This window comes from Nerophis lumbriciformis, linkage group LG02 (assembly GCF_033978685.3).
Source record: "Nerophis lumbriciformis linkage group LG02, RoL_Nlum_v2.1, whole genome shotgun sequence".
Classification (NCBI taxonomy): domain Eukaryota; kingdom Metazoa; phylum Chordata; class Actinopteri; order Syngnathiformes; family Syngnathidae; genus Nerophis; species Nerophis lumbriciformis.
Genome location: NC_084549.2, coordinates 27666110 through 27679095, shown reverse-complemented (window position 1 = coordinate 27679095; position 12986 = coordinate 27666110). Strand labels below are relative to the sequence as shown.

The window sequence follows — 12986 nt, the reverse complement described above, 5'->3', positions numbered from 1 at the left end:
GAAGTGTTCTTGAGCCTATATGGTGATATCCTTTACACACTGATGTCGCTTGTTGATGCAGTACAGCCTGAGGGATCGAAGGTCACGGACTTAGCTGCTTACGTGCAGTGATTTCTCCAGATTCTCTGAACCCGTTGATGATATTACGGACCGTAGATGGTGAAATCCCTAAATTCCTTGCAATAGCTGGTTGAGAAATGTTGTTCTTAAACTGTTCAACAATTTGCTCACGCATTTGTTGACAAAGTGGTGACCCTCGCCCCATCCTTGTTTGTGAATGACTGAGCATGTCATGGAATCTACTTTTATACCCAATCATGGCACCCACCTGTTCCCAATTTGCCTGTTCACCTGTGAGATGTTCTAAATAAGTGTTTGATGGGCATTCCTCAACTTTATCAGTATTTATTGCCACCTTTCTCAACTTCTCTGTCACGTGTTGCTGGCATGAAATTCTAAAGTTAATGATTATTTGCAAAAAAAAAATGTTTATCAGTTTGAACATCATATATGCTGTCTTTGTAGCATATTCAACTGAATATGGGTTGAAAATGATTTGCAAATCATTGTATTCCGTTTATATTTACATCTAACACAATTTCCCAACTCATATGGAAACGGGGTTTGTACTTTCAAGATGCCGTTGCACGCCTGTGTTTATTAAAAAGAAGACTGTTGCGAAGACAAGGTTTTATGCGAAATATGCAAGTGCTGCCGCATCAACTTGTGTGTTTGTGTTTGAAGCAAATATTTAGGTGCATTAGCAAATGTTTGAAGTCTGACTAAACCACCAGTTAGATTTTTAGGAAAATAAATGATTGATTATTACTTACGTTTGTACGCTTCACTGGGTTTCTGGGCATCTTTCTCCTCGCACTCGATAGTGTAAGACGGTCTGCGAGCTCACTTTGCTTCGAGGGAGGTACTTTGCCCTTTGCCCTTACCCCCTACCTGACGGATAATTTGAACGCCTCTTAACAAAACCAAGGAGGGAGGGCAATAGCAAGGACCGAGGAGGAGTATTTAAATTGAGCCTATGTCTCCCAGCTGGCCAGGGAACGCCTTGGGATCCCCCGGGAAGAGCTGTGTGAAAACTGGGTAGAAGAAAGTCTGGGCTTCTGTGCTCAGGCCGCTGCCCCCTCGACCTGACCCTGGATAAGCTGACATGGATGGATGGACAAAAATTAAAGTTGATTTACCAATTCATTCAAGCAAAAAATAAGTAGAATATGCTATTTTTCTTTTTTTTTGCATCTGCAAAGTAGTGAAGCCGCAAGAGCCGCGATGTAGCAAGGGATGACTTTAACTGTGTTGTTGTGGCTGTTTGCGGTAGTGTAGAAAGGCACTGCTTTGTACAAAACCCAAAACCAGTGAAGTTGGCACGCTGTGTAATCCGTCAATAAAAACAGAATACAATGATTTGCAAATCCTTTTCAACTTATATTCAATTGAATACACTGCAAAGACAATACATTTAATGTTTAAACTGACAAACTTAATTTTTTTTTGCCAAATAATCATTAACTTAGAATTTAATGGCAGCAAAACATTGCAAAACAGTTGGCATTTTTACCACTGTGTTACATGGCCTTTCCTTTTAACAACACTCAGTAAACGTTTGGGAACTGAGGAGCTTTTTTTAAGTTGTTCAACAGTCCGGGGTTTCCATTGTCGTATTTTACACTTCATATTGCGCCACACATTTTCAATAAGAGACAGGTTTGGACTACAGGCAGGCCAGTCTAGTACCCGCACTCTTTTAATATGAAGCCACGCTGTTGTAACACGTGGCTTGGCATTGTCTTGCTGAAATAAGCAGGGGCGTCCATGATAATATTGCTTGGATGGCAACATATGTTGCTCCAAAACCTGTATGTACCTTTCAGTATAAATGGTGCCTTCACAGATGTGTAAGTTACCCATGCCTTGGGCACTAATACACCCCTATACCATCACAGATGCTGGCTTTTGAACTTTACGCCTGTAACAGTCCGGATGGTTCTTTTCCTCTTTGGTTCGAAGGACATGGCGTCCACAGTTTACAAGAACAATTGGAAATGTGGACTCGTCAGACCACAGAACACTTTTACGAAGCTGGCGGTATTTCTGGGTGTTGTTGATAAATGGCTTTGGCTTTGCATAGTCGAGTTTTAACTTGCACTTACAGATGTAGCGACCAACTGTAGTTACTGACAGTAAAGTGTTCCTGAGCCCATGTGGTGATATCCTTTACACACTGATGTCGCTTGTTGATGCAGTACCGCCTGAGGGATCGAAGGTCCGTAATATCATCGCTTACGTACAGAGATTTCTCCAGATTCCCTGAACCTTTTGATGATATTACGGACCGTAGATGGTGAAATCCCTAAATTCCTTGCAATAGCTGGTTGAGAAATGTTGTTCTTAAACTGTTCGACAATATGCTCATGCATTTGTTCACAAAGTGGTCACCCTCGCCCCATCCTTGTTTGTGAATGACTGTTTTTATTCCCAATCATGGCACCCACCTATTCCCAGTTAGCCTGTTCACCTGTGGGATGTTCCAAATAAGTGTTTGATGAGCATTCCTCAACTTCCTCAGTCTTTTTTGCCACTTGTGCCAGCTTTTTTGAAACATGTTTCAGGCCCCAAATTCCAAATGAGCTAATATTTGCAAAAAAACAACAACGTTTTCCAGTTCGAACGTTAAGTATCTTGTCTTTGCAGTCTATTCAATTGAATGTAGGTTGAAAAGGATTTGCAAATCATTGTAGTTTCTTTTTATTTACGATTTACACAACCTGCCAACTTCACTGGTTTTGAGGTTTGCAATATGTTGGTGACATCAAGTCAGTGATGTGCGGTCACTAGAGGCAGGTGAGGCGGGGCCTCACCTGCCATCATGGAAAGAAAAAAAATGTAAAAAGAAAAAAAATTTATTAAATTGTTATATGTATCCAGTGATTATACTATAAAGTTATTTTCCATTTAACTTCACCAGTTTTAGATTATTTTTATTCAAAATCGCTGAATTTTCACATTTGCCGTTCAAATACTGAGAAGAGACGGTGCGGTGATCAGCAGCCAGTTGAGGCACGTCACTCAGTGCCTCAACATGGATTGCGCAATGACTCGCTAACTGCTGGCCTGCTGTGCAGTGAGACCGTATTGCTATATGAATTATATTATACATTTCCATAGTTTAGTTAGCTGAGGTATTTAATGTACAGTGTATTTTGTCAACAACTGTATTTGTGTAACGTATTTCTTGTGCTGAGCAATCATAAAACTGCTGCGAAGACGCACTGGCTGATGCTCGCAGTAATCCCGCCTCCTGGTGCCGGTTAATGCACCCCCCGACGGGAGCGCCACACCAACCAAAGCCACACCCAAACCCTCCATGTGCAAGACCGAATCCACCCAAAAAAAACTTAACAAGAAGCCAAAAAGTGCAAAAACAACAATGCTCGCGCTGGAGGAGCCGTACGTGAACGACTGCAGGGACACAACATTAGGTACACCTGCAGACTGCAGCACGGATTTCATATTTCATTCATTCACAACTCCTCTAACACGAACACCACTGTTTCCACACTTATAAGTAAAGGTAAGACCATAATAACCTTTTTTTAATTACATGTGCTTTTTTGTGTGCTACAGTTTGTATGTGTAAAGTTAAAGTTAAGTTAAAGTACCAATGATTGTCACACACACACTAGGTGTGGTGAAGTGTGTCATCTGCATTTGACCATCCCCTTGTTCACCCCCTGGGAGGTGAGGGGAGCAGTGGGCAGCAGCGGCACCGCCCCCGGGAATCATTTTTGGTGATTTAACCCCCAATTCCAACCCTTGATGCTGAGTGCCAAGCAGGGAAGAATGCTGGTATGAGCTTTTAAACATAACCCGTTAACTACTGCCAATCAAATGGTGAATAAGATACTCTTTAGGGTTCATATGTTTGTAAATCTGACTGTGATGAAGTCAGTGCCTCACCAGTCATGAAACTCACCGCACGTCACTGCATCAAGTTATGGCCCAAAGTATTGATACCCTAAGCAACTTTTGATTGAATTATTATTGGTTTTTGTTTCGATGTTATGTCATAAGTGCATATGCTATTAGTGTAGGGCTCTAATTGCAATTGATGCATGGACACTTATTGTATTTTCTTCTGCATTTGGCCTCTTTTTAAGCAATGACGCCGCCTTTCTAAAACCTCAGCACTAAACTTGCTTTGTAGATTGTTAACATCCCCTCTGGGTAGTTTTGTGCTTTAGAACTAAATCACACATTCTCACAGACACACACACACACACACACACACACACACACACACACACACACACACCAAAAAAGTGTTTTTGCTTCATCCTTCCTGCTGTTGGACTATCGGGGATTAAAAACTTCACTTCAGATTGTTGCATCAGATAAACTACAGACTGTTTCGGGGAGAATATATTTTTGATCAAGACAGCTAGTAGCAATAAAGGTTAAGATTTCCAGAGAATGGAACGCCGCATGTCAAACAATGATGCAACCTGGCACAAGCAAGACAGGTGACGACTGAGAGCAAGCAAACAACACAAAGAAAGATGTGGTGATAGAAGAGACACATTGCTTTATGTCATTGTTTACTCCAAAGTCTGCATCCTATAGCACACCGTTCATTTACACTGGCTGCAGCCTTTCTTTTGGAGATTATTTGACGTCCACTGCAGACTGCAAAATGCTTTTTTTCCTTCCTTACATAGCTAAGCGGTTGTATTTCACGTCGCCGCTGCGCCACCAGGCTGCCGGTGAAGAGCAGGTATTTTTATGGTGTGCTTTGTTTGCCTGATTGTTGCTGCAAAAAAAGGGGGAAGCAGCGAGGTTTGCTCGGGGAGTGAGGAAAGAGGAAGGAGTTGTGTGACTACAGAGATAACGGGCCGTATAGAGGATGCGGAGGGAGGATTGGAGCAAAGGGGGGTTTTGCAGGCTGCCTTACAGGGATGTCACTTTGTAATTAATTTTGCACGCATCGCTCTCCACTCTCGAGTATGTTTTGTTCTTTTTTTAAGTGCAATTCAAGGAAAGCATTGTATTTCCAAGCATGAGAGGCTATTAGGTGTACATTATTACCATAACACATGCAAGGCATTAATTTGCATCTTACAATAACATGTTTTTATGTGTGTGCTTCGCATTACAGATGTCTCTGAGACGGCTGAGACTGGCACCAGCAATGGAGGTGAGGAAATAGGTGGATGGATGTATTAACGCCTCTTGACAATCAAGAGAAGCCTCTACTGATGTCCACTGCCCACATCATTTCTTCTGTCACTCCCCTTGCTTTTGAAAGATCACACTTTATAATAGCAATAAGGCTATGAAAAGGAATGCAATACCGATAAATCCAATTCAAAAGAATATTTTAAGATAGTATCTTCAGTAAAAATACCTTTGTGGCATTAGGGACAAGGTTGGGAATGGAAATACTGACTATTTTTATTTACATTTTGTACAGACATAATTGCATTTGAATATGACTTATAATATTTTAGTATTAGTTCAACCATATGGTATTTGCACATCATGGTTTATTTTGTTCCAATGCTGGCAAGTTGCATGGAGGAGAGGATTTGGCAAAAATACCTAATTTGACTCGCAAATGAAAAAAATTAGGCTAAAATAACTATTTTTGGGGTGGGGGCAAATTTGTGATTAAATATAATGGGCTCTTCCTCTGTATTCCTTTAAAAATCATTTAGTTATGCAGTGTTTTTTCGACATTGTGTCGACAACACTGTGGTTAAAGTTAAAGTTAAAGTACCACTGATAGTCACACACACACTAGGTGTGGTGAATTACTCTCTGCATTTGACCCATCTCCTTGTTCTACCCCCTGGGAGGTGAGGGGAGCAGTGAGCAGCAGCGATGGCTGCGCTCGGGAATCCTTTTGGTGATTTAACCCCCAATTCCAATCCTTGATGCTGAGGTAATGAGTCCCATTTGTATAGTCTTTGGTATGACTCGGCCGGGGTTTGAACTCCCGACCTACCGATCTCAGGGCGGACACTCTAACCACAAGACCACTGAGCAGGCCTTGTTATGTTTGTTCACTGCTTTTTTGGACTCATATTGAGCTATCAAAACCAGCAACATGTTATAAAAAAAAACAGCAACATGTTATAAAAAGGTTAACAGCAGCACTGTGCTCTGTTGACTGACTGGCACAAAATTGCTCAATGGGTGAATGAAACGTTTGTACAACGAAACAAGGTTCGTAAACATAAGCATATTTGTATTTGGCCTGTGGTTTGTAAATCGAAAAGTTTGTATATAGAGGAGTTCGCAAATTGAGGTTCACTTTTTTCACAAGTATATTTTAATATATTCTATATAATGAACATTATTGTTGGTAGTTACTAACTCAGTTCTGGTGACATTTTAGTGTGTGAGTTGGTAAGGCAGGCATTCTGTTCTCAGCTTCTGTCAGACAGAAATGAAAGAAAAACGCAGTACCTGTCATACGCATTATAATTTCTGTGTCCTTTACAGGACCCCACATAATCTGTCTACTGGACTCACGTCCATGGCCTGTTACATGTTCTATCTGCTCATATTATTACAAATGTGACTGTGGTGCAAACTATATTATTTCAATGGTGCCCGATTGAATAGTGCTGGTTGATGGTAAACCTTCGTTCATGTTCTAACACAGGGGTGGGCAATTAATTTTTACCGGGGGCCGCATAAGCAACCCGAGCACTGCTGGAGGGCCACATCGACAATATTTAAATTAAATGTTGCTCGTTATTATTTTTGATATACCTTAATAGATAAATAATAATAATAATAATAATAATACAAATAATTACTAATCATAATAATTTCATTCAACCTAACTTAACTTTATACAAAAGCAGATTGCTTTTGATGGTTTTATTTTTAACACTGTCTTACACAACACTTCCTGATGAATGTCCATTTCTGCACAGGGTTAATTTCTGTCACTTTACCCTGCATTATCCAACATTTTTCCCCGTCAGATTTGGACAACCATCTGTTGCTAAAAATCGTTTTTAATCAAAATAAATGTAAACAATACATAATGATTAGGTTTTTCATACCCAAAAAGGAGTGGGAAGAAATTAAACGTATTCACTCCCACCCGTTATTCACTAATTAACTACCTAGTGTTCTTTTCACTACAATATCATATACAATGATTGATGTACTGATTGTATTTTAATATGTAATTAAAAATCTTAATATCACATACAAACACATTTTCTGTCACACATACGCAGTACTAATTGACGGTAACATGTGGGAAGACGTGGGTGGTCCATGTTGCAGGGACATGCAGTTTTGACAAATTCAGTTGGCAAAACGAAGATGATTGGCCAAAATGTTTGAAGAAATTTCGGGGATTGGACAAAGCTGCAAGGATGCACTACATGTGCGGTGATTGGTTGAATTTGCATGATTCTGCGTGATCGCAACATTGCGAAATGCTGGAGGGTTGCCTTGTGAGAATATACGCCACCTCTTTCCCAAAGTAAATTGTGATAGGCTCCACCTCAGTCGTTACCCTAATGAGGACAAGAGGTATAGAAAATGGATGCATGGATGAAATAAAGTTCTCACGATGGAGTAATTGACATTGAACAAATATGAGGACAAAGTGAGATGAGAATTCGGTGTCAAAGGCGACTACTTTGAACTACACATAAGATCTATACGTGCCAAGGCATCACTCAACCATATTCTTTGTCAAGTATATTGCAGCTTTTCATCCATCAACATTCTTTGCACCTTTCAGTGTGTGTACCTGCACAACCCTCGACTGTGGTCCCATGCACTTATAAAGGCACTGGTATGTGTGGTTGTGTGGGCTGAAGCTAGTATTGACCATTACAAACAGGCGTGAATCCCACTTTCTTAAAAGTAGACTTAAGAAGAAGATATTGCTGAACCGAAGTTGTTGTAGTGATGATTAAAAACAATGTTATATCTTGTACAATATTATAACACAACAATAGAATCACAGACAATGCTATATAAATCATCAAGGTGAGAGGTGCACTAAAAGGAACTGCAAAAAACTTCAGTAGCGGTGCAGCAGCTGGAGAAACACACATATATAAATATATAGTATATATATAATGTAGATATATAAATATATTTTTTTTATAAACTGAATCGATTGTATGTTTACGATGACAGTCGAAGAAAAGCCGCACAAAAAGCTGTACAACCCAGAAAATCAGTAAGTTTGGAGGGGAAAGCTTTTGGGCCCTTCTACACTAAGGTTATCCAGGGTAAATCCCACCTAACTGTATCCGTGTCCACACACACACAATGGTTGTTTAAGACCCCCTCCCACCCTCCGTCCGCCGGCGCAATGCGACCTAGCACAGGCGTCATAGTCACCTCTGACCTGGAAGTGTAACCTTACCCTGTGTTTCAATGTACAAACCCCATTTCCATATGAGTTGGGAAATTGTGTTGGATGTAAATAAAAAAAGGAATACAACGATTTGCAAATCATTTTCAACCCATATTCAGTTGAATATGCTACAAAGACAAATTATTTGATGTTCAAACTGATAAACATTTTTTTTTTGCAAATAATCATTAACTTTAGAATTTAATGCCAGCAACACGTGACAAAGAAGTTGGGAAAGGTGGCAATAAATACTGATAAAGTTGAGGAATGCTCATCAAACACTTATTTGGAACATCCCACAGGTGAACAGGCAAATTGGGAACAAGTGGGTGCCATGATTGGGTATAAAAGTAGATTCCATGAAATGCTCAGTTATTCACAAACCAGGATGGGGTGAGGGTCACCACTTTGTCATCAAATGCGTGAGCAAATTGTTGAACAGTTTAAGAAAAACCTTTCTCAACCAGCTATTGCAAGGAATTTAGGGATTTCACCATCTACGGTCCGTAATATCATCAAAGGGTTCAGAGAATCTGGAGAAATCACTGCACGTAAGCAGCTAAGCCGTGACTTTTGATCCCTCAGGCTGTACTGCATCAACAAACGACATCAGTGTGTAAAGGATATCACCACATGGGCTCAGGAACACTTCAAAAACCCACTGTCAGTAACTACAGTTGGTCGCTACATCTGTAGTTGCAAGTTAAAACTCTCCTATGCAAGGCGAAAACCGTTTATCAACAACACCCAGAAACGCCGTCGGCTTTGCTGAGCTTGAGCGCATCTAAGATGGACTGATACAAAGTGGAAAAGTGTTCTGTGGTCTGACGAGTCCACAATTCAAATTGTTTTTGGAAACTGTGGACGTCGTGTCCTCCGGACCAAAGAGGAAAAGAACCATCTGGATTGTTATAGGCGCAAAGTTGAAAAGCCAGCATCTGTGATGGTATGGGGGTGTATTAGTGCCCAAGACATGGGTAACTTACACATCTGTGAAGGCGCCATTAATGCTGAAAGGTACATACAGGTTTTGGAGCAACATATGTTGCCATCCAAGCAACGTTACCATGGACGCCCCTGCTTATTTCAGCAAGACAATGCCAAGCCACGTGTTACATCAACGTGGCTTCATAGTAAAAGAGTGCGGGTACTAGACTGCGCTGCCTGTCGTCCTGACCTGTCTCCCATTGAAAATGTGTGGCGCATTATGAAGCCTAAAATACCACAACGGAGACCGTCGGACTGTTGAACAACTTAAGCTGTACATCAAGCAAGAATGGGAAAGAATTCCACCTGAGAAGCTTAAAAAATGTGTCTCCTCAGTTCCCAAACATTTACTGAGTGTTGTTAAAAGGAAAGGCCATGTAACACAATGGTGAACATGCCCTTTCCCAACTACTTTGGCACGTGTTGCAGCCATGAAATTCTAAGTTAATTATTATTTGCAAAAAAAATTATGAGTTTGAACATCAAATATCTTGTTTTTGTAGTGCATTCAATTAAATATGGGTTGAAAAGGATTTGCAAATCATTGTATACCGCTTATATTTACATCTAACACAATTTCCCAACTCATATGGAAACAGGGTTTGTAGACTCTTGCTACATTTCTTTTAACAGTAAACCTTGCTTGCCTCACAATCAGCAGCTGTTAGACTATTGTAGTGAATCACACCTGAGCCATCATACATGAATCATATCTTTAATGGACGTCTGGAAGTAAACAATGTGATAAAGAACATTTTACAACAATCATAGATATCTGTTCAGGACACTGTGCTTGGAGACTGAAATTGGCGGTCGTACTTGACGGATGCAACCACTTCATGGCTTCACAATAGTTATGGAGTACAAAACTAGACGTTGAGTAATCGCTCGACATACATCGTGGACAATAACTAGTAATAGTCTGCTTTGCCAGTCCAAATGTATTCGCTGTTTTTCGTAGTCTGTCGTTGTCTCCCCTTCGACAAATGGATGAAGTTTTTCACTAAGTAGAAACACAGCTGCCCTGGAAATTTGAAATTTCTCTTGCCGTTCAGCTGGCACAACACACTCGTTGACAAACATATTCCACCAGGCTGCCGTTCTTCCAGGCCGTCTATGTTGCTGTCTGAGATGTGTTGTATCCAAAATAGCTGCAACCGCGCGTTTGCTTCTCTTAAAGTGATTTGCACACGGGCATGTCTGGATGACTCGCCTCCATCTTTCTGACGTCACTTCCTGTTTGGGGCGCGGTCTTTCTGGCGTCACTTCCTCTCCGAACTCTGTTTGTAAATGATCAATGAGATTCAAGAAATAGACGGCGCACTTACCCGTGTAAAAAATTATCCAAGGTGGGTAACCTTAAACGCTGGTTTAGTGTGGCTGAAACGAGGCTTAGGCTAAATAATTTTTCGTTTAAGGGGTTATCCGCCTTAATGTAGACATAGCTTTTATCTCATACTGGGCCGCATTGTGTCACACTTTGAAATCTCCTGCTTTAACAATTGTACCGATCAATCACAACACACCCAAATGTGTCATATTTTGTAAAGTGATTTTATGAAAACATACATTGGTGAGTCGGTCACTTCACAGCAAACTTGTTCTTAAAGGGGAACTGAACTTTTTTGGGAATTTCGCCTATTGTTCACAATCATTATGAGAGACAGGAACACACGTCTTTTTTTTAAATAGGATTTTAAACATGATAAAAAAAAACGCTTAAAAGTCACCAGAGTCACCGTTATAGCCTTCAAAGCCCTCTGAAACAACTTTAAAACCCTCCATCAAACGTTTATATACACACTGCAAGTAAATATATATTGTAGTAACACATTTATAACAATATGTAATATGTACAACATTTACTGCAATTTGGTCATGTTTTTGCATTACCGGAACGTCTTTCCTCAGCACAGTTTCCATAGCAGCGCACTTCTGACTTCCAGAAAAAAAACAGCCAGTGTGTTCCATGGCAGACTTGGTAATAGACAACGAAGACGACTATCTTTTTGAATCTGAATATACGGAGGATCAACTGCTGCTTACAGAACCTTAGTGAGCTCGATGAGGCTAAAACGTTGGAGCAGACGGAAGCTGAGAGATTGAGATAGGCGTGACTCAGAACTGCAAATGTGGAACTTGGATCCAAGCAATGGCAGCACATATGGTGTGTTTAACCAAACTAAACCGGAAAAAATGTCCCCGGCCAGCTGGACCAAACGCACAATTGTCCATCAAGTGAGTCACTATATTACTGATGGTGATACATGCAGCAAACTTTGCTATTGTTCGTACAATGGCATATACTGTCAAGCTTGCTGTGTACAAACAAAACTTGAAATGTGGGCTAATACTTTGCAGATACTGTAATATGATTGTTCATATTTTTATAGATTGATTGATTGATTGATTGATTGATTGATTGAGACTTTTATTAGTAGGTTGCACAGTGAAGTACATATTCCGTACAATTGACCACTAAATGGTAACACACGAATACGTTTTTCAACTTGTGTAAGTCGGGGTCCACTTAAATTGGTTCATGATACAGATATATACTATCATATATACTATCATCATAATACAGTCATCACACAAGATAATCACATTGAATTATTTACATTATTTACATTCCGTGGTGTGGAGGGGCGCGGGTTAGGTTTGGTTGTTATCATCAGTCATCAACAATTGAGAACAGAGAAATGGATATTGGAACAGTGTAGGTCTGACTTGGTAGGATATGGACAGCAAGTAGTGGGCAGAGAGAGAGAGAGAGAGAGAGAGAGAGAGATCAGAAGGCATAAGAAAAAGTATCTGCATTTGATTGTTTACATTTGATTATTAACAATCCGGGGAGGTTGTTAGTTTAGGGTTGTAGCTGCCTAGAGGTGAACTTTTATTGCGGTTTTGAAGGAGGATAGAGATGCACTTTCTTTTATACCTGTTGGGAGCGCATTCCACATTGATGTGGCATAGAAAGAGAATGAGTTAAGACCTTTGTAAGTTCGGAATCTGGGTTTAACGTGGTTAGTGGAGCTCCCCCTGGTGTTGTGGTTATGGCGGTCATTAAGTTAAGGAAGTAGTTTGACATGTACTTCGGTATCAGGGAGGTGTAGCGGATTTTATAGACTAGGCTCAGTGCAAGTTGTTTTACTCTGTCCTTCACGCTGAGCCAGCCCACTTTGAAGAAGTGGGTAGGAGTGAGGTGGGATCTGGGGTGGAGGTCTAGAAGTAATCTGACTAGCTTGTTCTGGGATGTTTGGAGTTTAGATTTGAGGGTTTTGGAGGTGCTAGGGTACCAGGAGGTGCATGCGTAATCGAAAAAGGGTTGAACGAGAGTTCCCGCCAGAATCCTCATGGTGCTTTTGTTGACCAGAGAGGAGATTCTATAGAGAAATCTCGTTCGTTGGTTGACCTTTTTGATTACCTTGGTTGCCATTTTATCACAGGAAAGATTAGCCTCTAGAATGGAACCTAGGTAGGTGACCTCATCCTTCCTGGTGATAACAATGTCACCCACTTTTATAGTGAAGTCATTAACTTTCTTAAGGTTGTTGTGGGACCCAAATAGTCGGTACAGATTGGTGTC

At 40.6% G+C, this 12986-nt stretch overlaps 1 protein-coding gene across 1 annotated transcript in view; it reads left to right on the top strand.

Moving 5' to 3' along the window:
• macrod2 (mono-ADP ribosylhydrolase 2) overlaps nt 1-12986 on the top strand; it is a 1158848-nt gene that overhangs the window by 1134960 nt on the left and 10902 nt on the right. Inside the window, exon 17 of the mRNA XM_061960241.1 lies at nt 5168-5206. Within this exon, the coding sequence (XP_061816225.1) occupies nt 5168-5206 (39 nt within the window). The remainder of the gene's footprint in view (nt 1-5167; nt 5207-12986) is intronic.